The sequence below is a fragment of the Hippoglossus stenolepis genome, chromosome 13 (genome assembly GCF_022539355.2).
Source record: "Hippoglossus stenolepis isolate QCI-W04-F060 chromosome 13, HSTE1.2, whole genome shotgun sequence".
NCBI classification, from domain to species: Eukaryota; Metazoa; Chordata; class Actinopteri; order Pleuronectiformes; family Pleuronectidae; genus Hippoglossus; species Hippoglossus stenolepis.
This window is the reverse complement of record NC_061495.1, coordinates 15,090,983-15,117,321: the sequence shown is the minus strand read 5'-3', so window position 1 is coordinate 15,117,321 and position 26,339 is coordinate 15,090,983. Positions and strand designations below refer to the sequence as shown.

The 26,339-nt window shown below is 42.6% G+C and overlaps 1 protein-coding gene across 1 annotated transcript; it reads right to left on the bottom strand.

Moving 5' to 3' along the window:
* Positions 1-2,596: 2,596 nt before the first annotated feature.
* Positions 2,597-26,275, bottom strand: LOC118119572 (vang-like protein 1). Its single transcript, XM_035173637.2, has 9 exons — positions 26,016-26,275; positions 19,825-20,086; positions 18,653-18,824; positions 11,575-12,003; positions 10,833-11,008; positions 9,640-9,773; positions 6,796-6,946; positions 5,411-5,645; positions 2,597-4,510 (listed from the first exon to the last, which is right to left on the bottom strand). Exons 2-9 carry the CDS (start codon positions 19,890-19,892, stop codon positions 4,250-4,252), a joined length of 1,626 nt encoding a protein of 541 aa, XP_035029528.1. The 5' UTR covers positions 19,893-20,086; positions 26,016-26,275; the 3' UTR covers positions 2,597-4,249.
* Between the last annotated feature and the right edge of the window lie 64 nt (positions 26,276-26,339).

The window sequence follows — 26,339 nt, the reverse complement described above, 5'->3', positions numbered from 1 at the left end:
CAAGTATGTCATCAGTCATTTCTTCAGTCCTCAATTAAAAACACAACTTAATAACTACAACTGTGGAACGTAAAAGAGATCAAACTTTAAATTTCAAAAGCAGCAGCAAATGGAGGAAAGTAACTAAGTACAGCATATTTACTCAATTACTGTACTTTTACTGTACAATGTTGTCCTTTATCTGAGTATTTTCTTATACCTATACTCTATACCGCTATTTACTCTTCAGACAAAAAAAAAAATTTAACTTTGTATCGTTAAAATTAAATCAGTGGTTCCCAACATGTTTGGCTTGTAGAGTGTAAGATGGATGACGTCTCCACTTCTTCCTGTTGTACAGAAATGAAGCCAATATATCTGCGATACGGGCACTGCCATCTTGTACTTTAGACTTCATTTGGAGCCAGAGTAAAACATATACTTTCATCCATCCATTATTTATACTGCTTATACTTTAAGGGTCGGGGGAGAAGCTGAAACCAATCCCAGCTGACATCGGTCACCAGCGTATCACAGGACCAACATATAAAGCAACAACTAGCTAGTTACAACTGCTGTAATATTATTTTGAATATATTATATATATAGACGATTTTAGGCAGTTAGTAAGATAGCAGACGCTGAACTTGTTTTCTTCTTTTCTATCTCATTAATCAATTTCAATTCAATAAGCTTTATCGGCATGACATTTACATTTGTAGCCAAAGCACAAATCATCCCACAACATCTCTTCGTCATGTCTGTCAGAGCGAGTAGTTTTACTTTGAATACATTTTGCTCATAATATCCTCTTACTTTTACTTCTCGAATGAGGCACTTTTACTTTGGGAGTATCAAATCTTGCAAGGAAGCTGGATTTCTCACATTGTTGTGTTAGTAAATTTACATTTAGGCTCTGAGTTCTTCGGCACTTTCAAAAATGTTATTATCCGTTCAGTCTATTAAGTTGTGGCTTCATTGCGCTCAGTGTCAATAAACTGAATTGAGAAGTAAATGTGTGTGAACAACTCTCCGTGCTCCTCTCAGGTAAAACGACTTAATATGTGATGTTTGGTGTAAAGCTACATTTTCTGCCCAGGGGGCCTCACCGCTTTGAGAAGCCACATGCTGACACCTTCCATTTTCACTGGAGTAAACCTCTAATCTCTTCCCTCATCTCTCACTATATGTCCTGCATCTGTCTTCATCAGGTCCATTTCTCACCTGGATTAATGGAGCAGGCTGCAGCTGCACAGGGAGCTAATATACTGTCGTCACACTGTTGGACTGATGCAGGGAAGCTCATTTGAATGCTAATTCCAATTTCCTCTGCAGGTTCACTTTGCTTTGTTGCTTTCTCCTTTTTGTGGGTGGCAGGCTTCACATATCTCTACGTTGTGTTACCTCAAATATACAGTATTTTACGATCAGGGATTTTAAAGCAGCAGAATGTGCCTCAAGAGAAACCTACTTTATCAGGAGAGGATTCTTTATTTTAGCCTAAATATTATCTGTATCTGTGATAAAGTCACCAAAACAAGTCACCAAAACAAGAACTGCACCTTATTGTTATATTGGCAAAATATATATATATATATTATATATTATATTATATATGTAAAATAAAGTGCAAAAGATACCAAACACGGTCACTGAAATCTGCCTAATGCAAACTGAGGCACTGCAAATATTTGTTGTTTTCACTGTTTTCTTTTCACATTTGAACTCACGTCCTTGTTCTGTCTTTAACCCCAAAACACTATTCAATCACTATTCACAGATATTAGAAGATGTACTTCTACTACTACTACTACTACTACTACTAATTATTATTATAACAATATGTGAGAAAACATACCTCCCACCTTTATAGATGATAAAACAACCCAACAAAAAAAATTCCAACGAAAATAAAACATATAAAGAAATAAAGGAAAATTCCTATATCTAAATGACCAGTGCAATAACAAATCAATATAGACCTAAATGTATTTAACTCCTGACAGAATTACACTAACAAAGTATTTATCATCACCAACCAAGAGCACATAAAGCCACCAAGGCCAAAAGTCCCCATTACTCTGAAGCTGCACCAAATTCCACACACTCAAAGAAATCAGTTCCTGATATTTACAGGCCTTGGGAAATATCACAATGTTAAAAAAGTGATTCCTATAAAAAATTCCTATATCTGCCCCTTGATTCGGACCTGCACCAAAATATAAAGTGTTCTTCCCTGACTTACACCACATCCTTCCACCAAGTGTTGCTGTAAAACCAGTATTTTATAGTTTATCTGGAGTAATCTTGTTTACAGACAAACATAAAAAGAAATGTATAGGGGTGAAAACATAACCTCATTGCAGAGGTACATACATTTCCAATTTCTACATAACCAGTCCAATAACAAATCAATATAAGTAAAGGTCTATGTGTATTAAGACTGGCAGAAAGTATTAGATATCATCGCCAACCTACTGCAAATAAGCTGCAGTAGTTTTAAACAGTGAAACTCTGAGAGCCACTGAAAAAACAGTCTTATAAAAACTAGCCATTCTTTATACTGATCTATCACATCACATAAAAATACAACGATCAAATACCTTTAAAAGGTCAATACAAATATTCATTTATTTTTTACTTTTTTAACAAATGTGACTTTGACACAACTGCTATGATTTTACATTTTCTGTTGTATAAAAGAAGACAGGGACGTGTCAGCTGCATGACAAGTGGGAAAACTTTTTCTTTTCTTCATCATTTATCCTTTCTCTCTCGTTCGCGCGCTCTCTCTCACACACACACACACACACACACATGCTGTTCAGCTCCTAGATATGTAAAACTGAGGCACGTGTAGTCGATAAGTATTTACAACACAGCCCTAAAACAAAACCACACGGTCAGTGACCACAGCAACAATTGTGTAAATATTAATTTACAACACAACATGCCTCCCACATACAGAAGATCTAAAAAATACAGACCCAATATTCAGAGGAATCAACCGTTTCATTGACGCACAGCACAGGTTTATGTTCCAGCAGTTGCAGATAGGTGGCAGCAGTGTCTACACACAGAATACTGACAGCAGAAATACTGACACTAATTACTTATTTATAAAATCTTAACACATGTTTAAACACTTGCCAGCATGAGTTAAGAGTCCATTAATATTGGATAGGGATTTTATTTCAGGGAGAAAGTCCAATCTTTTGAAACGCCTCCTGAGATCTGTGTTTAATAACTATTTGTATTTTTAATACATTGTCAGAACCTCAGGGATCAGTGTGTTTCACTTTGCTGTTACGCACAGAGGAAATAACACGTCCTCCTAGATCCAAATCAGGGGGAAATGTTCCGGAATGAAACATCACGAGTGCAGATATAAAAATCTAAATGACCTGTCCCGACAATACGTCCCTCTGATCAGTGTACACTGCACACACTTAACTGTACAAAACATAATGACAAGTCACATGTGTTTCTTCACAATCTATTGGCTGGACCGTCGCGTTTTCAGCTCGACTGCGTTTGGCTTTTTTTTCTTTGTCCGACATTTACAAAACGTGTCTTCAGCTATTTACAGTCCAGTTTATCTCCACAAATACGGTGCAGACATACAAGGTAAAAAAAAATGTCTTTGATACAGTAAAAAAAAAAGAAATCCTTCAAACCGAACACGATTTCATATAAAATTGAGGATACGGTATATTCACATAAATACTGTACATAAGTGTGTGATACAGGACAGATAAATAGTCATTGCTAAGACAGAAAAAAAGCAGTTTTGGTGAAAAGGGTTCAGTTTTTATATCAAATATCCTGGTCACTACGTAACGCTAAAAAGAAAAGGGGAGACAGGCTAAGAAGACAAACCCCGGGTGTATAATATACTCAACACACACACATGCTCGACACACACACACACACAGACTTTTGCATCCTAAATCACACACTCCTCCTAAAACTCTCCCACGCAGGCACACACTGGCACATGCAAGTAAAGTGGAGGGTCATCTGAAGTGCATAGAGGAATACCTGAACTGTGTTCTGCAAAAGTCAAGATAGAGAAATCCAATCATACTCCCGCCTGTTTTTTGTCTTTTATTGTCTTCTTTGTCTCCCGGGACAACGACAAGGACACTGAGATATTCTATATGAGAAAATAACACAAACAAAGTACAAAAAAAGTAGTACAAAATGCTATTTTTTGAAAAATTCAGTCAGATCATGTTAACAAGTCCAGCAATCGGCGGCAGGGGCTCTGTTAAACTGAGGTTTCTGATTGGAGCAGCAGTATAAACTTGTGGGACTTGGGGTCGATGTACTCCTCAGTGATTCGGATGTAAGGGATGCTCTTGACGGTGATGGCCAAGCTGAAGTCGAGACACTTAAGTAGGAACTCTGTCCCCTCCTTGAGGCCGCTGGTGACGGACGCCTCGCTGATCAAAGTCCACTGATCGGCCATCCAGCGCTCAGGGCCGTACTGCAGAGTCGGACCAGGGGCCAGGTAGGCCTCAAGGAAGGCCTGAGACACACAGAGACAGCCAATGAGTCGACAACATTCAACAAGTCAAGTATTTTCATACTTCGAGATGAAAGTCTAAATATTACAAGAATAAAGTCATGATTGAAAAAAGAAATTACAATATCAAGAGAATAAATAGAAAAACACATTATGAGGAAATAAGTAGAGAGGATAACTCATGTTCACCAGAGTTACTCCTTCTGCCTTCAGGGTCCAAGATCTGGATTTTCATAAATAAATGACTTCACTCGTAAAGTGGTTAAGATACAGTTTGCTCCTCTGAGTGATCTGAGCTCTTTGCTGAGGAGACATCAGCTCAGTCGCCAAGTAAACATGCATGATGTGTCTGAACCATCGACTCTATCTGAAGGTGTGACAGCTCCCAAAAGTGAAGTCATGGTTTCTCTATTGTCCCCTGGTGGCTGCTGCAGTGTAGGTCGGATACCCTGCCTCCTCCATGTTAGTGGATGGGATATGGAGGAAACTAAAATTTTAAATAAAATAAAATTCTGGTTTAGGTAGTTCTTATCACACTGATGTATGCTCAAGTGTTAAATATTCCAGTATGTTTGGTTTTAATTATATATTTTACGCTATAAAAATGGGGTGAACCGTCCTGATTGACAGCTGAGACTGACTGACCGTGATTTGGTCGAGTGCCTTTTTTCGGCAGGCCCTCAAAACAAACTATGATCACTACTACGCAGACTACGGATCCAAATGACACCAAAAGTGCAAAATGGGAGCATTCATATCCCTTATATTCTCGCTTCATTTTTGTACAACAGGGGGAAGTGGAGACGAGTTGTCCATCTTCATATACAGTCGATGTATCAGCTCTTCAAAAACACTAGTTAGACCAAGACAATAAGACTATAAACTGTAAAATTTAAAGCTGACCTTAGGGCTCATGTTATTCACGAGGCAGAAAGCGAGGTGCTTCTGGATGCTCTCCATGCTGTGGCAGTGCTGCCTCCTGGTGGTGCGGAGGTACTTCTGCAGGGCCCGGGCCATGGAGGGAAATATGGCCAGGGCCGCCTCTCGTACGTCCATGATGTCCGAGGTGGCTGCGCGCTCATCCTCTTTCTTCATGCGCCGCACATGAGTGAAGGCCTCTTCCACGGCCACCACCAGCCTGGCAAAGCAGCTTAGTGTCAGCTCTCAAGGTTACTGTTCTTAATCCATACTGTTCAATAAGCGACGCATGTACACCACATGATATGGGACTCAGAATAATGCTGGCTTTACCCATCATCTGTCAAAGTAATGGCTTCTGTAGCCGTCTATAAATATTCCTTAGAGCTTTATACAGTCATGATGTGACAGTTGCCCCTGCTGCTCTCATCTAAATCCCTGAATAAATTCTCATCAGTTTGATCATATATTACATAGTGAACGCTGCTGCCTATATTATAACATCCCATAGCGCACAAACATGGAATGAAACTGCTTAACATTTGTGTTTCAAATAATATGAGCACACAGGGAAAAAATGTATATAGGCAAAGTACAATTAAGATGTTTTTTCTTCAGTTCTATAGACCTGAATAGTGAGAATCCAATTTCATTTTCATTGCACATAAGAGATAACTTTTTTTTTTATAGATATTTTTTGGGCAGACATTTCGCCTTTATTGATGGGACGGCAAGCGGGATATGAAATGCAATGAGAGGCTGTTGCAGGAAGATTCAAGCCTTCAAATTTGCAGTATACATATAAGGCTACATCCATATGTTGTAGTTTCAAAATCGTGTTTTTAAATCAAAACAATCTCTGTCAAGACTAACATTTTGGCGCTGAACCAGTTTGAATCTGTGTCCGTACCAACACACCTGAAAATGCATATCACATGACCACACATGTACCCTGTGCATGTGTGTGCCGGTGTAAACAGGATTTGCTGGAATAATAGCTAGAAATTAGTTGCACAGCAGCTGGTAGCAAAGACGACAGGGTCAGCGAGGCTTGTAATAGATTATCAATGTTGTGTTCTACACTGGTAGCCGAGGCTGATCCGTATCAGAGTTGATGCGTCACCAAATGACAACGGGGGAATGTGGATGTAGCCAGAAGTCTCTCACTATATATAGTTATCCTTGTGCTGCTTTAGCTTCTAAGTCAATCAGACTTGTGTCACGCTGAGTTACAGAAATGCTAGAGTGCCCGTTGTCTCGACTGCAAAATTGCGATCACACTCAGTTTGTCCTGAGCTGCTTGTCTGAAAGAGTCTCTGGATCTGTACGTCACCCTCAGACATGATGTCATTTCTTTCCTCATGACTCACCTGGCTTTACGTTTGCGGACTCTTCTCTCATAGTCGGCCTCCTCGTAGTAAAGCTCATTGTGGGCGCTGTCTTTGCGTTTGGCGGCAGCTGTAACCATGGCCCGTGACTGATTCCCATTAGCAGCCTGAGCCCCTGCTGGGTTTCCTGGGGCTGCACCAAAAGGAGAAGATGGAGGCAAATTGGTTAAATTCGTCCCGGGTTGGGAGGAAGTGGTCCCTGACCCAACCGATTGTGATAAATGGGCTGTATCTCGGTTCTAATCGGAGAAAAGAAAGGGAGAACTGAGGTCCTACTCCATAGACTTTTGAGTAAGATTGGAAGGGTCTCTGTGTTAATCTTCACAACTTATCTGGACCAACCTGCCAGATCATGTGTCTCAGCCTCAGTGAATGTTAATTATAGCGCAGAGGAAAAGAGGCAATTTCAACTGGAAGGCTCCGCGTTTCTCCGCAGACAGGATCAAGCAGGAGGCTTTTCATTTGGGCGTGTTGGGGGTGGGGTGGATGAGATATTCATCGTTCTACACTACAAAGGCCGTAGTTCTTGTCTGATCTGTGAATTTACTGATTTGTGTGACACACCCATAAAGCTAATGGAGCTTGTACAGCAGTTTATTACAGTTCCTGGGGTTTCATTGTGGGGGGGAGTAAGATCTGGTCCATATTCATGAAGATCAGCAGCGTTCGGAGGAGGCTATAGCTGCAGGTCAGTTAAGGATATAAATCATTAATAATATAATCTGCATATGTGTGCATGTGCAGGTGAGAGGAAGCGTCGAGTCTCGTAGTAAAACATGGATGAAAACCGTCCTCGTATAAACTGTGGAAAGAATGACATCAGATAAAATCACACGGAGGATTGCAAATACTTTCCACTGAAAACAAGCGTGAACTGAAGATTCTTTAACTTCCTGGCCTACTTATTCGTGCAATTAGAAGAACATCCGTGAATGAAAGAGAGAGAGGGGTGGGTGGGGCTGAAGTGAATGAAAAATGAAATACAGACGGAAGGGGAAATAAGAAAAGCAGGAGCGAGTCGGGCTGAAGGAGAGATGTGGGAGTATGTGAGAAATGAGTGTTACTCTGATGAATTATTTAAGTCTCGAAATTCCACAACCCTCCAGAGGCTTCTCCGCTGCTCTTTGATCGGGAAGGGGGTGGGGTAGGTGGTGCTGTGAGGACACCATATCCCATACTGCACCCCTGCTCTAAATCCACAGTGCTGTGTAAGGTGGGGGGGATTGATGGGTGGTGAGTGGGCTTTTAACTGCGGGAAAGGATGCAATCTGTGGCGTTGCAGGATGCATGTCTGTGGGTGCAGGGAGGCAAAGCCACAGTAGGAGTATGTGAGTGCTTTCTGTAGATGCAGTGTATACATTGTGTCAGGGACGGAGGCTTTAGAGCGCCGTAAATATGGAGCCAACCGAACCATGAAATTAGCAGCTTCCTGTGATAAAGTGCTGTGTGGAGCCTTTGAGGACATTTATCTGTACTTACTGTCCAAAAGGTACGTTCTCAGTTTGTTTTTAAAAGCTGCTCGCGGAAGAGATGGAGATGAAAAAGAAAAGGAGGAGCATAGTAAAGAAGACATGGTAAACAAGAAGCTGGCTTCACAAAGACAGACTCTGACACTGGCTGTGAACAAACTACTATAACTAATAATATTATTAAATTAACATATTCAAATACGTAGATTTCTAAAATCAAGAAAGCTGGCACAAAGCTGTTTAGTTCTTATGACGGAGTGTTAGGGCCACATTGAAGAAAAGAAATCACACATTTTAGGAATAATGTCACTATATTAGGAGAATAATGTTGTAATTTAATGAGAAAAAAATTCTAATTTTCAAAAGAGTAAAGTTGTAATTTAATAAGAAAAAAGGAATAATATCACAAGAATAAATCTGAAATTAATGAGAAAAGTTTTTTAATATTAAGAGAATAAAGAAAGAATTCTCTTTAGGAAATAAGCACAAGCAGAACTTGTGTTTGCTGGAGTTCCACTCCCATCTCACTGTTTCTTGAGAAACTACAAAATATATATGTAACCAATAATAATCTCTCACGTCACCGCTACCAAACATTTTCTCCTCCACAAAAGAGGCAAGCCTGTGTGTCTCTTTCCTCAGAATAGACAGTTTCTCAGTTAGTATGATGATGTGCTGCTGACGCGCTGATTCTTGAAAGCTCCGATTGTTCTTGATTATCATAAGTGGGACTAATTTGCCATGAATTCTGGGTAATAAGGCAGAGAGCAGCTGCTTCAAACCACTCAGCTCCTTTCACTTCAATAAAAAATAGTCAAATTTTAAAATTCAGTGAGTGTAACAAAACATGCAGCATAAATGTTTTAATGTAGCAGGACTCAGTTCCTCTGCTTCCTCATCAGTCAGGTTGACAGACACTGCTGTTTATTTGCAACATATCACTGTGTTCACTAACAACTTGTCTCCTATGTCACAGCTCTGTTGACGACACATCATACAATTATACACCAGCTTTCCTTTTTTTCCCCATTCGGTGCCACTAGTCAGCAGGCGTTGCCGATTGTTGCCATGGAAACACTGCTTAGCAGGTGTCACTGACTGTTACCATGGAAACACAGCTCTTAGTTCTGAGTTAGGCCGGGGACGAACTGTGTCGGTAAAACTAAGTCAGTCATTAGTTTTGTGAAACTAATCCGCAAGAGACTAATCCTTAGGCTGACGTATCATTATTTTATAAAATGATACTTATAATTATCATTATATTATATAATGATACTTATGTATATATATACTTATATACACATATATACTGTATGTGATACTGGATGGAATTATAAGGACAGATGAGGCGACTGACCGTCTACGTTGTAGACCTTTAACCCGGCCAGGTGTTTGGCGGCCCGGTGCTTCGAGGCAGACAGAAGCGCTGGGTTATGGAGTGGAAAATCTCTGTAGTAATACTCCAGAATGGACAGAGCGGCCTTTTGAACACTGTGGAAGACATGAGAGAGAGACAAGTGAAAACTCAGACAGTGTTCGAATATGATTTACATTATGGTTAAGTTATATATGAAACTGAATAATGACATTCAACTCACTACAAAGTTAGTTTTTATTCATTATTTTGATAGACAGTCTACGGAGGATTTCCATGATTTGCATCACCAACTTTATCTCATCCTTCCTGCGGTCGCCATTCGTGACGAGAAATTATTAACGCTTCTTGTTTTTTTTTTACATGTAGACCTGTGTTGTTGCAATCCACCTGCAATGAATTGTGGGATAGGTTGGCCTGAGAGGGATCCACTCATTGGAGTCTTGAAGATGAAGGATGCATTTATCAGCTGCGGTTGAAGTAGCCTTTGAAATTCGACAGCCTATTTCAGCGCAATTGATCTTCAAATGCAGCCTCAGAAGGATGCAGCCCCTGAATTGAAACACCACTACTGTCTTTTAGATTCCACCCGTTCTCCTTGAGTTTTAGTGGGAGATTTGGGTGTGTTATGTTAGAGGCTGGTCTGGAAAGTTCAGGTTGAAATTCATCACAACGTCCATGATGTATGTGAATGCAGCTCGCCTCGAAATTATTGGAAGCTGTTAATATAATGTGTATTTTTGATCTGTGACTGTGTCCTGCTCCTGTAAACAGGTCTCCACTCCCTGTTTATCATCCTGCAAATTCAAACTGCGCCCAGAAAAAGAGTGTAAATTGTGTTTTTAGCCGCATCACGCGAACCTAATGACCCCTTGTTGTGTCATAGTCAGACAGACACTTGTCCGAAGCAAAAATAAAGTAGGACAGCTATAGGACGAGTGCCTGTGTCCGTCAATTTATCTTCCCTCCCCCCCAGACTCACATAATAACCCACCTTGAGCGAACTAGACAAGGAGACTGACGAGTAACTCAATTACTGCCTGTGCCAGTCTTCCCTGTGGCCTCCAATTACACACGTACGTCAACATGGTGGAGACTGATGATTGTGACCAAGTGTGTCTGTATCTTAATGTGAATTCTACAGAGAGGTAATAACAGCGAACGTGCTCACAAACCTGAGCTGTCCTATGTTGTAGTGACGCGACTCTCCGTCCGTGGAGCGGATGACGCACACGCTGTAGCAGGGCTGCAGCTGGCGGAGCTCCAGCAGCACCACGGCCAGGTAGTGGACAAACAGCTGGGAGTCCACGAGGGACACGGCGAACTGGACGATGCCGTGGTAGTCCTCGTCCTGCTTAGACCACAGCACATGATGAAAAGATCAGTTGTGTGTGTGTGTGTGTGTGTGTGTGTGTGTGTGTGTGTGTGTGTGTGTGATGGGCAGCAAACGACGTACAGCAGATTTGTGAAATATGTCAGGAAATCGGAATCAAACAAAACACAATTATAATGGATAAAACAAATGAAAGATAGCATTGCAGAAATAAAGAAAGAAACGCAACGTGAGAGCTATTTACCTATATATAGCTAAACACCTATATAGAATAATAAAAAAGTATGATTTTGCTATAGTTACAGTATATGTTTATGTACGAGCCAAAATTCAAATCTTTTCTCTTGGCTTAAATGAGTAATTATTATTTCTTTGGCAAAACAAATATATCATAAAGTTGTCCCAGATAGAGATTATTATTCTCAGATAATCACTTTGATACATCAGTATAACCAATGTTAAAATTGAACCTCTTAAACTCTTGTGATTTCTCTAATTTCAAACCTGGAGTGGCAGCGATATAAAAGATATATTTTGTAAAAGCTGACAGTGAGTACATGCTAACATCCCGCTCTCTGACCCACCTGTGCATCGAGGATCCGGACCCCGTAGAAGAGCCAGTAAGACATGGTGAGCAGAAGTGTGAGTGTGGTGAGGAAGGCACGGTACACGCACATACGGGGCAGGCTGGCGCGGCCCCGGCGGAGAAACAAGGCCCATATGGCCACCATGAGGATGAGGAGCTTGAAGGAGATGGAGAGGAAGAGGCCCTCGCAGGCTGCACTGCAGGCCTCCAATCTATCAGGCCACATTACGGCCGGAAGGAGCAGGAAGAGCAGGGGTGTGGTCACCACTAGCAGCCCCACACACAAGCCCACAGCGAGAGGAAGGTAGCGGCGGAAGCCCTGGGTCCGGTCTTGTATCCCCTTCCCAAGGCCGACCACTTCCTCCTGGGACACGCTCAGCTCTGAGGTGCCTGTCACGGCGGTGGTGGTTTCTCCCCAGTTATCATCCTGAAAAGGGAAATGGAGGGAAAGATGAAGGAAATGTGTCATTTTGTGTTTGTCAAGGTTGGTGCTTATCCCAAAACCTGGGCAAGTAAAACTACTTCAGAACTACAGTAGCACTCAATTGATAACATAACTTCCCCAAGGCCAAACAGTCCCCTTTAATTCAATCAGGCTGCACCAAATTGCCGGACTCACAGATCAGTTCCTCAAATGTGCCTGGTTTCTTTTTTCATTCTCCATGAATCCTTCCCGGAGCCACACCATAATTGAATTGCTTCCTCCCTGACCCATACTGCATCCCTTTCACCAAGTTTCATGGAAATCTGGGCAGTTGTTTTAGTACAATCTTGCTTATAAACAAACAAACCAACAAACAAACCTAACAAGGGTGAAAACATAACGTCCTTGGAAGACGTACAGGGCCTAACAGTCCACTTAAATTCAATCAGGCTGCACCAAATTGCAGATATCAGTATGCCTGATTTTTGTCATCAAGAACCATGTATTATTCCCCGTGAAAATTGTAAAAAAAGAAATCCAAAAACGCTATATCAAAGAAAGAGATATATCGTCCCCTTTGTCCAAAACTGCACCACTATTTACTGGGTTCTTTATTGTCCTTTGTCCCAACCTTGTAGTTTCATGGAAATCTATTCTGTAGTTTGTACATAATCCTGATGACAAACAAACCAACAAACAGACAGACAGGGGCAAAAAAACATAACCTTTTTGGCGGAGGCTACCCGTGATATTCTCAAGAAAATGGCAAATCAACTCATAAATGGAGTCTGACAGACAATAATGCTTCAATTTTCCTCTTTTCTTCCTTCTTGGCATGAAAAAAAAATTGCACACAGGACATTCATCGCGCTATTTAGAGACGTTTGCTTTTCTTGGAGGTTCGTCTCATTATACGAAGCCTTCAAAGCCCCATTGAAGTAATATAGCTTGACAGGATGAGATGTGCAGTAATGCTCACTTTGGCAGGAAGCTGCACACGCTGACATAGGTAAAAATACACACACAAACACACACACGCACACTGAATCACATCAACAAAAGCAGCTGAAGCTTTCCAGGCCCATCATCGCAAATTAGAGTCACATTTTCGTTCAGGGTCATTTTAAGCATAAATCTTTTCTAACACAGACACACAGACTAAATTAATGACATGTCTGTTCTCAGGAGACGTCATTAATTCATATAATTAGCCGTCCATTGTTACTGTATTGTACACATCTACAACCGCGACCACTGACAGGAGTAGCAGCTGCAGAGAGAGGGATGAAGGATGGAAAAATGACAGGCTGAACAAATGGGCCTCTATGGCATCACGCACACGTGCACACACATACACCCTCACACGTCAAGAAAGTCTGTGAAGCCTCAAATGAACCTGCAGGGAACAGTAACACAACTTCTCCCCTCCCACTGTAAAGTGTGCTATTTCAGGCAATTTCCCATTTGCATATTTCCAATCAGCAACATAACAATGAATTCTGCCCTCCACAGCCAATTAACTGAGCAATGCTGCAGGAGCAGATGCTAACAGGAGCCGGATGATGAACGAGCATGAGATGAGGAGAAAGTGAGAGAGGGGGACAGTGGTGGTGAGGGGGTAAGTGGGGGCTATATATGTGGCTGCCAGAGTAATGCATGAAGCCAGAGGTCAGCCATGTACGTGTTACGTCAGCTCCATTTAGTCTCATTTTTATTCAGCTCACACGTCTCCTCTTCGACTCCTTTTCTTTCCCAAGCCAACTCTCTTTAACTCGGTCCCAACCTTTACTGCAGGATCTGGGAACTACCCCATGATCCGTGCTGATCCACACTTCAATAGAGGCAGAATAGAATTTAAAATAGCAGCTAACCAGATTTCTTTCATCCATTATATATATCGCTTATCCTTTTGAGGGTCATATGGGAAAACTGGAGGCAAAGAGGAAGGTAAACATTGATACAAGGCCTCTTTTCTTTTTGTTCTGAGATCAGATTAATCAAAAACCAGATAAACCTGCTAATTCATAACATTTATGTATGTCACAGCAAGAATGGTAGACATCATGCTCAGTGGAAAGGTGCCAATAAGGCACAGAGCTCAAAAATCACAAAGTAAAATATAATAAAAATCCATCCTTCCATTCGTTATCTATACAGCTCATCCTCTTTCAGGGTCGTGGAAGATGGTGGACACATGCAAATACAGAAATAACTTCACAAAGCATTGAACTACAGTCAGGTTCAACACTTTTTTGGGTCCCCCTGGAAACATTTCCGGCTTAGTTTTCGCTATTTGCAGCGCATTTCTGTATTTGCATGTGTTGTGACTTTTTGCATGTGTTTTCTTAATTTGAAGTGCGTCGAGCTTGTACCAATAAGCATGTTTTTGGACAGTGGAAGGAGGCCGGAGTTCTTGGAGAAACCCCACGCAGACACTGGGAGGACCACCACAACAAAACTTTATAAACGAATAAAGAGAACCTCCTCATCGTCCTCCTCTTTCAGTCTGCCAACATCAAAACTCTGCCTATAGCAAACATCGAACATCTGGTGAGGAGTGACACAGACAGTCTGGTTTCTCTGCTGAGTCTGTGGCGATTAAACTCGTTGTGTGTTCCCTCCTCTGTGATCATCAAGTGTTTTAAAGGATCAATTGGATGTTTTGAGCTCTAGTTGCTGAGTAGATGGTCTCACCCTGTATCTGTCTGTTCAACACGAGTATACAACCAACTCTGGTCAGTTTTGTTGCCAGACAACCAGTGGCGGCTCCAAGAGTCTGCAGCCTCGCAGCCAAGAAAAACTCCCACACAAAACCACACATAAAAACACAAATAGTCATTTTACACTTTGGTTTTTGAAGAAAAGAGACATAATGTGTTAAACAGTGAGTCTTAGAGGTACCAAGCTGTTTCACCCTCTCCTGCAAGATAACAGGGTGCTGGCCCGAACTTCATATTTGTCACACAGACACGACTGTGGCATCTTCTCATTTAAATCTCACCAGTGACGTGAAGAGGAATTTCCCAGAATGCTGAGCTGTTCGTTTAACACAGACAAACTCAATTCAGTTGCACTCCGACAGTATTTCACAAATCATAAACGCTGATCAGATCACAGCTCCTAATTGAAACCGAACAATGATCCAGCCTTGTTGACTTTCTCCAGGTACTCTGACTCCTCCCACAGTCCAACAACATGCAGATTGGGATTAGAACTCTACGCTCTAAATGTGAATGAGTTTGTTTGTCTCTCTATCTCTGCCCTGCGATTTGCTGGAGACCTGTGTACCCGCCTCTCCCTCAATATCAGCTGGGATTGGGTCCAACCCCTGTGACCCTCAAAGGATAAGCGGCATAGATAAAGGATGGATGGATGGATGGATGGATAGTAAAGTAGCAGATCTTTAATAAAACACCTCAAACCACTAGTTTGGTGGTCTAGTCTAAATCTGAGACTTAAATAATTGCCAACAATAATTCCGTCGGTTCACTTTAACACATGCAGCCTAATACTTCATACTCGACATCAGCCTCCATTTGGATGCTCAATCAGAGCATTTCAGCCTCCCACACTATCTCTCTGCCACGGGGTTTATACAAACAAGGTTTCACAGTCAGTCATCACTGACTGAGCTAATACACTGTTAAAAACCAGCCATTAAATCTCAGTTGATTAAACCCCAGGATTAACGCTACACTAATCAGACCTGATCTCCACAGTAAAGTGTGGGGAAAGTGTAAATAACCGAGGGAGAACGAAACAGGGAAGCGTTACAGGGAAGTGAGGGGGAGAGAGAGCGACGTGATTGCTGCCTGCTTGCTTGGCAGCTCGGTCTTTTCATCTGGCAGAGGGTGAATGTGGATTATGCTGGGGCCTGTTCCACCGTCACAAAGCACAACAATGCAACAACATACTGATTAGCACCGCTTCCACAGACTCACACATCTGCAGAGCTAACAGTCAGCCAGATGCAAAACACAATGGCTATAAGCCCCACCGGCCTGGGTGGAGGTTAGGATGACATTTAACGTGTTGGTTTGCGCTGGTGTTAGTGAGTGTATTAGTGTCATAGAGTGTGTGTGTGTTTATTTGTGCTAAAAAGAATCATAGAGCATGTGTTACAAAACCGTTCAAAAGGTTTTCTTCAATTTCCTCCTTTTCTTTTTTTGTGGTCATTATTTCCTCAGCCAAGAAGGTTGTTTGTTTCGCAGCAGGACTGCGCAAAACTTACAAAAGCAAAACGGATTTCCATGCAACTTGATTAAAGGATGTGACATATGCCAAGAAAGAACCCAATAGATTTTGCCACGGATCTGGATTGGGCGTTTTCACAGATATCAGGGAATAACTGAAAGACACATATTTAGGGGACTGATGTCAATGAGTATGTGCAATGTGGTGCAGCTTGATTGAATGTAAATACACGATATGTAAGTTCTGCCAAGAGTGGTCTCTCTTTTGAGAGTTTGATGATGTAGTGAAGCAGCATGGGATCATGGGAGTTGTTGTCTTCACCATCAGTGGCGATGAAAAGCTACCTGACGCAACTCAGGCGCAAATAATGTTCACGGATGAGGTAATGTAATGAGGTAATTAAAGTTATATTTGTGTTGCATAGCAAATGGCAATGAATACGAGTGAACGACACAAAGAGAAGAAGGAAAAGAACGCCGACTGGCTAACTGGCTAGCAGTGTGCTTTTCCTTCGTCATACGTCCAGGACGTTTTGGCAGAGATGGGCAAAGAAGATATGACCCAATTTAAAAGCGACCAAAAGAAACGTCCCATTACCTTGAATATAATTGGGGATTTCTCTGCGTTTGAACATTGTTGGAAACATTTCGGACAATGTAAAATATCCATAATATATAATGTAGGTCTAGTGGTTTTTAGACATTTCAATGAAGAATTGTTACATAATATGTCTTTAAGAGGGCTTGTTGGGAATGTTCGAGTGCCGTTCTAGTTTGTATATCAGATTACAGGCTGTTGGTGTGGTAGCAGAAGAAAGGAGCGGAAGAAAAGGCCAAAGGGAGACTATGGGCTGTGTGGTTTTTCAGCTTGTGCTTTGGTGCTGCTGAAGCAAACACTGTGTGGACATGGAAGCTGCTGCCTCGTCTGGCACAAAGTCACAGCGTCACAAAGCAGCATGCACAGTCTCACTAACAGATTTGGCACCTGCTCCGTGACACACACACACATGAACAGAAGCTGTGGCCCAAGAGGGTATCCTTATGTCATAGGCATGACTGTAAACATGGAGGATTATTCATATCAGCTTTCCTCAAAGTGGCGCTTGGCTGGATGCTACGGCTAATCTCACTCAGCGAGAATGTCTCTCTGCAATGGAGCCTGTGAGTATTTCCGCAGCTCTGCCATCCAACCCTCACACTTGGCTGCAAGGAGGAGACTTCAGTGATAGCGCTGCTGATGATTTGGAAAACATTTTTTTCTTGAGGGCAACATAACTGCAGATCACCTTACACGCCGACAATGGACGTGAGCTGCAAGCTGACAGTCACATGACAGCGTGGAATGTGGCTGCCCAGACAGCGGGGGATGCCGAGAAAGAGAACGGCAAATTAGGTCAGACCTCCCCGAAGGTGTCGCTGAAGACATGTCCAGAGTCTAATCATATTAAATAATAACAGTTTGGGGAAGCGCACCTTTTGCAGGCAGCTCGTACTCAAGTAACTTCACATGCACGCACTTCTTCTCTCTTTCCCTTGCAGACAAAATAACAGTACACACACACAAAGATAAACGGCTCTCTTTTTTACTATAGATTTGAAGTAGGTCAGAGAGGCCCGGTGAACGCAGCCTCAGGCAGAGTCCTCTCAAAAGAAAAATATCTATCACTCTTATTTTCTTCCTCTAGGTTTCTCTTTTTGCCTCTTCCTTTAACTTTCATTGAAACTTACCTCATCCCCTGCACTGAAAAGAGAGAGCTGACATTTTGAGAAACAGCACGTTGCTTTTCTTGGTAAGACGTCACACGAGAAGTTTTAACATCTGTCTGTTGAATGTGAAGCTGCATCCAGAGGACAGTTAGCTTCAAGCATAGGAGTGAGGATAGTGCTATAGATTTTCTCGTCTACCTCTTGTCAACAAACGAGGTAAACAATATCCGACTCCATCTTTAATCCCTGCTGAGTTGACTTAAGTTAAATATCCGCTCTATCTTTGAGCTGCATTAGCGCAGTGTTTCACTTCCCTGTGTCTACTGTGCTTGCAGAGCTCAGCAGAATCAGCTTTATGGGATGACTGCTACAAATTTGCTTTGCTTCAAAGCTATCAGGCTTGACATTTATACGCAGTATCACACTCACACACACACACACACATACCCACCCACGCACGCACTGTAACACCGCGTCGTCAGTATAAATCCAGGCATACAAGAGGGATACTAATCCTCTGACCTATATGATCCCTTGTCACCATTGTTAATATGTGTCAGGCTGTGTGGCAGTGGGTAGCCAGCTGTGTGAGGACGAGTTTATAAGGTCACGGCGCTGACTTCATAGCTGGATTACTGGGCCTTCTGATTTACTAAAGGAATGTGATTACTGCAGAGACTAAGTATGCCACACACAGCCTCTAGTTTGCCTCACTTTCACAGCCTCACTTTCACCAACCGCTGCATCAGTACCTGGGCGTCATCTCCGTGATCCGCATCAGGTGTGGGTTCTCCAGGCAGCGGCTCTCCGTTGTGAACAGGAGACTCCTGGGACGGTGTGTCGGGGGGGTTGATGACGACGGATCTCTCGGAGCGGCTGCTGTCTTTACTGCTGCTGGCCTTGTGACGCTCACGGCTTCGATCCCTGCAAAACAAGCACATGAACCCACACTGAACACAAGGTTTGGTACAACAGCAATATAGACGCATGAACATAAGATCAGAAATGATGGAGGTTATGTTTTTGTCTGCACTCGAAAATATATACAAAAAACTACTCAACCAATTTCCATGACATTTTGTGGAATGGTGGGACACAAGGAACAACCGATTAAATTTTGGAGCAAATCTGGATTTTTCAACATTTTTTTATTTCTCTGAGAATAATTAAGGGATCTCATAGAAAAAATATCAATCTCTGAGTGTCTTTATGGTTGATTAATAATAATCATTTCTTGATCACTAGTTTTGTGTGTCAAACGTTGGAAAATCTGCCTTCTACTAAAGCTAAAGATGAAATGGAGTTCAAATATGTGTTTTGTCTAAGAATCCACCCCCTGGTCAAAAAAGGGTTTGAACTGATTATTGGACAAATCAAGGCATCTACAGATGTCATCTTTGGCTTTGAACTTGTAATGCACAGTTTTTTTCATTTCCCACAGTTGCATGACCAAAACACATAAACACATTAAAAAAAATAGTGGACAGATTGCAAATGTAGATTATTAGTTGCAGTCCTACTAAAAGAGCTGGAGAAAAGGGAGAGCAAAGGATATTTCAGCATAGAGTCACAGGAACGAGGGATGAGCAGCACTGGAATCAAATGATTCTCTTATTTGCAAAGTAGATCACTGAAATAGGTTAGAGCCACTCATCTGTGACGACCCTAATCCATGAGCTCTGTCTGTCTCAATCTCTCCCTTTCTCCCGCTCGGTCTCTCTCTGTAGTCTCCCATCTCATTTATTTGGCCTGAGCCAACATGTGGCTCGCACCAAAATGAAGGCAAACACAAAAAAAAACTGCACCAAAGGCATTCCAGTGAAAATACTGAGAGTTTCAGCAACAAAAAAGGGGGAGGGATAGACAGGTAGAGTGGGGGGGGCAGACAGTCGGATGGTGAAAGGCAGACAGACAGAAAACATACCCATGTCGGTTTGATCTCCCGGAGCGGCTGGAGTAGGAGTAGCCCGAGTGGGTCGACTCGGTGTCCATTCCAGCGCAGTCTCAGAGGCGGTGGGTGATTGGCCGGTGGGGTGGGAGGTGAGGAGAGACTCGCCGTGTGGCAGCAGAAAGGGTGAGTTGGCAGCAACGCTCAGGAGGAGGAATGGGTTGCTATAGAGACGAGCCTCTGGAATCCACGACGACTGACAGCTACCCCAGAGAGGCGCTTTAGGAGCCACATTGACCTGAGAGATAGTGAGATAGAGGGTATGAGAGAAAGAGAGAGGTGTGCTTCAAAGCCTGCTCCTGCACGTCTAACAAATAATGCATTAGATACACTGGCGAGCAGCAGCCAGTACCAGGTGACACGGTTCTCTACAGCATTGTGCAGAGTCTCATCGTTCTGAGGCGAGGCAAAATAACCAGTTATCAAAATATCACAGTCAGCCATTTTCATTATAACTAAATGCTGCTCTGTATGGATGCTAGGTAAGATGATCAATCATTAATGTTTACACCAGGCAGGTTTCTTCATGTCTACATGTTCTGTGTAACGTCTCTAACAGCTCCAGTTGGGTCCAAAAAAACAGTGTAAAAAGGATTAGGAGTGGATAATCCTCAGTTTCCTCCCTGTCAGTTCTGCACTTGGCAAAACTATTCATCCTACACAACACTCACTTTATTTGGAAACATTGCTTTCATTCCAGAATGTGAGTAAAACTCTCTTCTCTACACCTTCAAATTATTCATGTCTGTTTCTTTGTCTAAATGCTGCCGTTTGGCACCGTTTTCTCTTGTAAAAGTAACAATGCAGTCGCAGGAGACGCTTTGGCTAAATATACTGAAAATAATGAGTAGAACAAATAAAATTCTTAAACAAGAAACATACAGAGCAAACGGAGGCCAAAGAAATGTGTTTTAAAATGTCATATTTAAAACAATATGACTCCTACTTTTACAATATGCTTGACAGCAGCAGTCTGGATTCAAGAAATCTCTTTTAAATGGGTTCAAGTCTTTAATTGTTATTTTTTTATTTATTCTAAAATTCCAAAAACAATTGACTGAACTCAATTTCAATACATCCATCATATGTTTTTCATTGCTCACTAAAACCTAACAATTCACAAATAAGCAAAATACAATGAAGTAAAACCAAATTCAATGAAACAAAATGAATAGATATTTATTTCAGAGTCCTCAGTATAGCTATGCACCGGTTCATAGCATAAAGAAATTCAACAAACTGTGTTTTTCAAACAAATTCGGAGGTTTATTATATCTAGACAATGTGAACGACCTCCTTCCTCTGCGTCCTGTTATTAAGAGGTCAGACTCACTTCCTGGGCCTTAATGTATGCTGTGTGATGAATGAGGACGTCCAGTGCTCCATCGTGCATGACCATTCATTTAGACCTCCATCTACTCCCCGTCCACCTGCCAGTCACCCCGCCCCCCCCGGCCCATGTCTCATTTCGCTAACTGTGGGCTATTCTCCCCTCGTGGTTCAGGGGCTATTTGTTATCTCGGCAGCTAATGGTGCACGTATTAACACTGAAATAGCTCATTCAGGATATTAGGATGTGAATTCACACAAGGAAATCATGGTAAAAAGACGAGGCTGCAATGGAGCCGATTTCCATTAAGATGGTATGAATGTTTTTCTTTTCCTTCCATTACCCGTCATTCAAAATGTGGCTGGTGCATATGATAAACCACAGATTTTCCAATAAGTATTGTCATATAAATTATATAATAATAACTCTACCCCTGCCTATAGTATTAATTATGTCATACAAATGCTACAATTTGTGTTTTGTGACTTGTAGCATCCAGGTGTAAAATGCTGCTGTGTAACAGAGGGCCCACTTCCTCTCAGAGTAGTAAGTATGACATCATTCTCCACTGATGCAGCTGCTATTAAAAGCAGACGAACATCATGTTGAAAAAGACCGAGCTGTGGATACGCAGGACGTCAATAAATAATGCACTTGAACATGCAAGAACATTTGCACGCACAGCATCAGAGATGGTGTCATCGCATAAAAATTTCAAACAAAAACCAGAGTTTTGACAGAGGACAGTCATGTCTCTCATCTCTAACCCACATCTGCAGCGTCCGATGTTGCCTTGGCAACAGAGGAGGCAGGAGGCCCCATCTCACAGCGATAATCAATCACCCCTGCTGAGAGTAAATTTGTGTAATACACTTATGTGTGTGTGTGTGCGCGTGGGGGAGAGGGCAACGAAGAGCAAACAATGGCTTCCCATCACACCCAGCACCCATGTGGTTAAATGAATAACCCAATGATTTGAATAAAAGCTGTTAACCCCACAAGTGCTGATCCCTGAACGCGTGGCAGCGCTATGTGGGACAAGATGACCCCCCCCGCCCCTCCCCGAGAAGCCACTCATCCACAGGACGAGCATGAAGAGGCATAGTGAACCAGGCCATGTGGAAAATCGCTGCCACGGGGTAAGAACAACTATCAGTTACAAACGAAGGGATATCTATGAATAAAGCATGCGGGAATAATAATGTGCGTCAGAGATGTGAGGCTGCCCCCGTTCACAGTCGGTCGGCCTGTCCAGTACATTCAGTGGTCCTCTGTAAGGGAGTCTGTGGCGCAGAGGAAATCTTCTCTGGTGAAGCGTAGCCACATCTCTGTGGGCCTTTCTGGTCGGCTGCACAGAGAAGAGATGCACGAGGGCAGAAAGTGACACTAATGTAAAACAAACACTCATTAATGTGTTTAGCGGAGGGAGGTTGCTGCGCAGTGGGAGCTACTGTAAGTACACATGGTCCGATTCAGGGATTGGATTCATGTATTATGGATTCACTTTTTTTTGTTTTACTTCAAAGAGCATAAATAAAATGCACTAATGCTTCAAATATTTGAGTCTCTATGGGAGGAGCTGCAGCATCTGATGGGTCAGGGTCTTTTATCCCTGCTCCTCCAGCTCATACATTGATAAGAAAACTGAGAATGTGGGAGGTTAGTGCGATGCCACTGGCTGCAGAAGCATTTGGCAGCCGAACCGGGCAGAGAACAAGATATTCCATCAAAGTGCGATGCGGTGTTTGCACCCTAACTGCATGGCACAGATCATACTGGTCGTCTGGTTGCCATGGCATCTGTGCCCTCCCTTACACCCATCAGTCATCATGCCATCCCCTCCCTCCTTTATGAGCGCCCTGCCCTGGCGGCGTCATGCCAAAATCTGCCAGATGCAGCAGCTGTCCGTCTGCCGTGTTAGAGTGGTTTTACAATTCCAAAGAAGTCTGGCTACAAGTTTACCATCTAATGTACGATAAATGAAACTAAATAATATATTATGACCGCAGCTAAAGACTATTTTCATGCTGACATAACAAATTGGCCATCATAGTCTACCAAGCCCAAGATGGCGTCTTTAAATGACTTGTTTCAACCAATCAATGTCCAAAAATGTCAATAAAAACATTTAACCAGTTATCAGAAATGTTGACTAATAGACTCATTTAGTAATTATTTTACACACACACACACACACACACACATATATATATATATATAGTTTTTGTGGAATTCCGACATAAAACATTCTTTTAAACCAACAAATTAAACAACAACAAATGAACATACACTAGAGATATTTGGATACCACTGAAAAGGAGGCAGATACTTAAGAAAATACCGGGTCGTGCATCTGCGAGTATGCAAATGTATGTACTGATATGATACCATGTCTCTCACCCGGATGAAACTGCAATTTCCTTTTACCCGGAAATCATTTCTTCTTCTTTGCTGCTCCAAAACAGTGATTGTGCTGCACTGTCACAAGTGCTGTTTTTAGAGCAGTGAAGAAGTGATTTGCAGTAGTGTAGTGTTAGCCAGAGCTAGCTAAAATTATATCACAGTCATGACTGTCAAACTAGATAATAAAACAAATTCTACGGCATTATGCTCTGTATGTATTTGTTTTCAAAGGGTTTAACCTGAGCTAGGACAAACAACAATGATGGCAACCATCATTTTCATACAGGGTTAGCAGCATACTGTTAGAATATGTTATATTATTATTAAGTTATTATTATTTGAATGCACTGGTGATGGCCGATACGCAAAGTCCTGATATCAGAAGCAGGAAGGGATAAATACATCTGGATACATCTCTAACTCAGGCTACATCCATAATATGATTTTGTTTGCATTATTGCATCAACTCTGCTGTGGATACGCCTGATGTCCACACTACTCTAGCTTTTTCAGAGCCGCTAAAACAGAGAGGTTTGGAAACGCTGCTGGCCCCGTTTTATTTTGAAAAATCCGGGGCTGTGTTTTAGTTTGGACAGGCTGAAATGCAGATGTTTGGAAACAATGCCGTAGACACAATTGCTTGCTGGTTGTCTTTTAGGTCACGACGTAGCCTTGGCTGATTTGTCAGGCTCCATCACATGACCCTTGTCTGGTGGGGAAACAACCGGCAGTAGCCTTGGCCCCCAGTGTAGAACACGACATAGATAATCCATTACAAGTGTTGCTGACCCTGTCTTTGCCAACAGCTCTTGGGCAGTTAAATTCAGCATTTAACAATGATAAAACTGTGCAGGCATACAAGTTATTACTTAAGCAATGCCCCGTGTACATAAATGGTCACGTGATTTGCATTTTCAAGAATTGACGGGGATTAAAACTGATCTGGAGCCAAAACTCTCCTGTGGACAGAGATCGCTTTAGTTTGAAATCGGCATTTTCAAACAAAAATGTAACAGTTTGGATGTAGCTGCACAAACACACCACAGTCCATTGGGCGGCCTCTCTGAAATAAACCCAATGTTTTCCACTGTTAGTAACAGTATCATGGATTTATGTAGGAACTGGCTTCTCGTGTGTTTTCCTCTCATTGTTTGCTGTGACAATCTGACATTCGACTCTCGGCACAAGAATGTTTGTTCGGTATGTGCAGGGAGCAAACCTGTGACCTTTGAGTGACTGGATACAGTCTCGGCCACTCCCTCACTCCCACACACACACAACCACAGAGTCAAAAGGAGAAAGTTAAGACCTGACACAGTTCTCTGGAATGCAAACTTAGTCCCCTCTGATCTATTCATGTGGAACTAAGTAAAAGTACAGCAGAGGGAGAGGCAGTGAGGTGATGGAGGCTCGAGGAGGAGACGCTTCAGTACATTCCTGCTTTAAGAGCTGTGCTTTATTGTCCGTAAATACACTCACTATACTCTACACTACTACTACTCCTGTGGAACATCCCAGGCTTCTCATGCAGGATCCTGTTAATGCTCCCCCGGAGTCTGAAGGGAGATGAAAAGGTACGGCTCCATTTCACCTTTAACTCCTCACACACTGCCCTGCCAGCTAGGAAGCATAAAGAGAACAGTGACAAAAGGCACGGCCAACAACAGCTTCTTTTGATCATCCATGGCAGGAATAGCTTCCAGGGTGGTGACTCATGTATTTCAGGGGTTCCCAGGTTCCTGCACTGTGTCCTCTCATCTCATCAGCCTCTCATCTGCACACACAGGACCTATCAGCACTGCTCAATAATACATGGCTGGAGGTGCTGCACGGTCTCACTGCAGCATCATGCCTCGGAGGGACACTCGGGGGAGGCGACAGTGTCAGAGAGGAGACGCGTGAGGCGGCTCCGGTGTCGCCAACACCTCATCATCCAGCTGTGCGCCCGCCACACAGATGTGGCGACGCGCGGCAGCATCACCCTGCAGCTGCAGCCTGGATTCCGAAACGCCCTTTATTCCAACAGGACTCCTCCCGAGTCTGTTTCCAGCAAGAGGATGTGATGTGACTTCTCTATTTCACGGCTGCAGTTTCGGTTACAATGGATCTCATTTCAGTTTCATCCTGAACCCCATTAACCGCAGCGCGCTACATCAGCGACTATCACCTGGAACAATGCTTCCATTCAGGCTGCTTCTGTCCATTTATTTACACATAAGAGCACGCAACACAAAAGCAGAACAACAAGGATAATCTCCACACATATATGGGTTAGGAGGACCAAGGCTAAAGGCTGAATCCGTGTCTGGTCTGAAGGAAACCCCTTTTTTTTTTTCCACGACAGCATTGAACTTCATCAGTAATTCTCATGTGAGGTTGTATCTCAGGCTTTTCGTGAGGATAATGAATACAGCATCAATTCGTTTAAACCTACCTCTTTATCAAATGTGTGTCATATTCCCTCCCATGCGTCTCGGTGTGAGTGCGTCCCCGTCGCGCTGTGCGTAAAAATGCTGCTGCTGCTGCTGGTGATGGTGGTGATGATGATGGTGGTGGTGGTGGTGCCGAGGCGCGTCTGTGCTGTTCTGCTTTGAGAGGCAGCTCCCTCACACGAGCCTGGCCATTGTGATAAGCTGCAGGAGCAGAGAGAGGAGGAAGGCAGCAGCAGCATGGAGGTGCGATAGACTCCAAGTGCACGGAAATGAGGAGTTTTACAACGGCGGGCCACAAGGGGTCGTGATTTGGAAGGGATTGAGAA

Excerpts from the sequence above, each read along its gene's own strand:
- LOC118119572 (XM_035173637.2), bottom strand. The coding sequence starts at position 19,892 with ATGGACACCGAGTCGACCCACTCGGGCTACTCCTACTCCAGCCGCTCC. Across the intron at positions 11,009-11,574 it reads TCCGGATCCTCGATGCACAG|GACGAGGACTACCACGGCAT; the intron begins GTGGGTCAGAGA and ends TGGTCTAAGCAG. Across the intron at positions 5,646-6,795 it reads GTCCGCAAACGTAAAGCCAG|GCTGGTGGTGGCCGTGGAAG; the intron begins GTGAGTCATGAG and ends CTGCTTTGCCAG.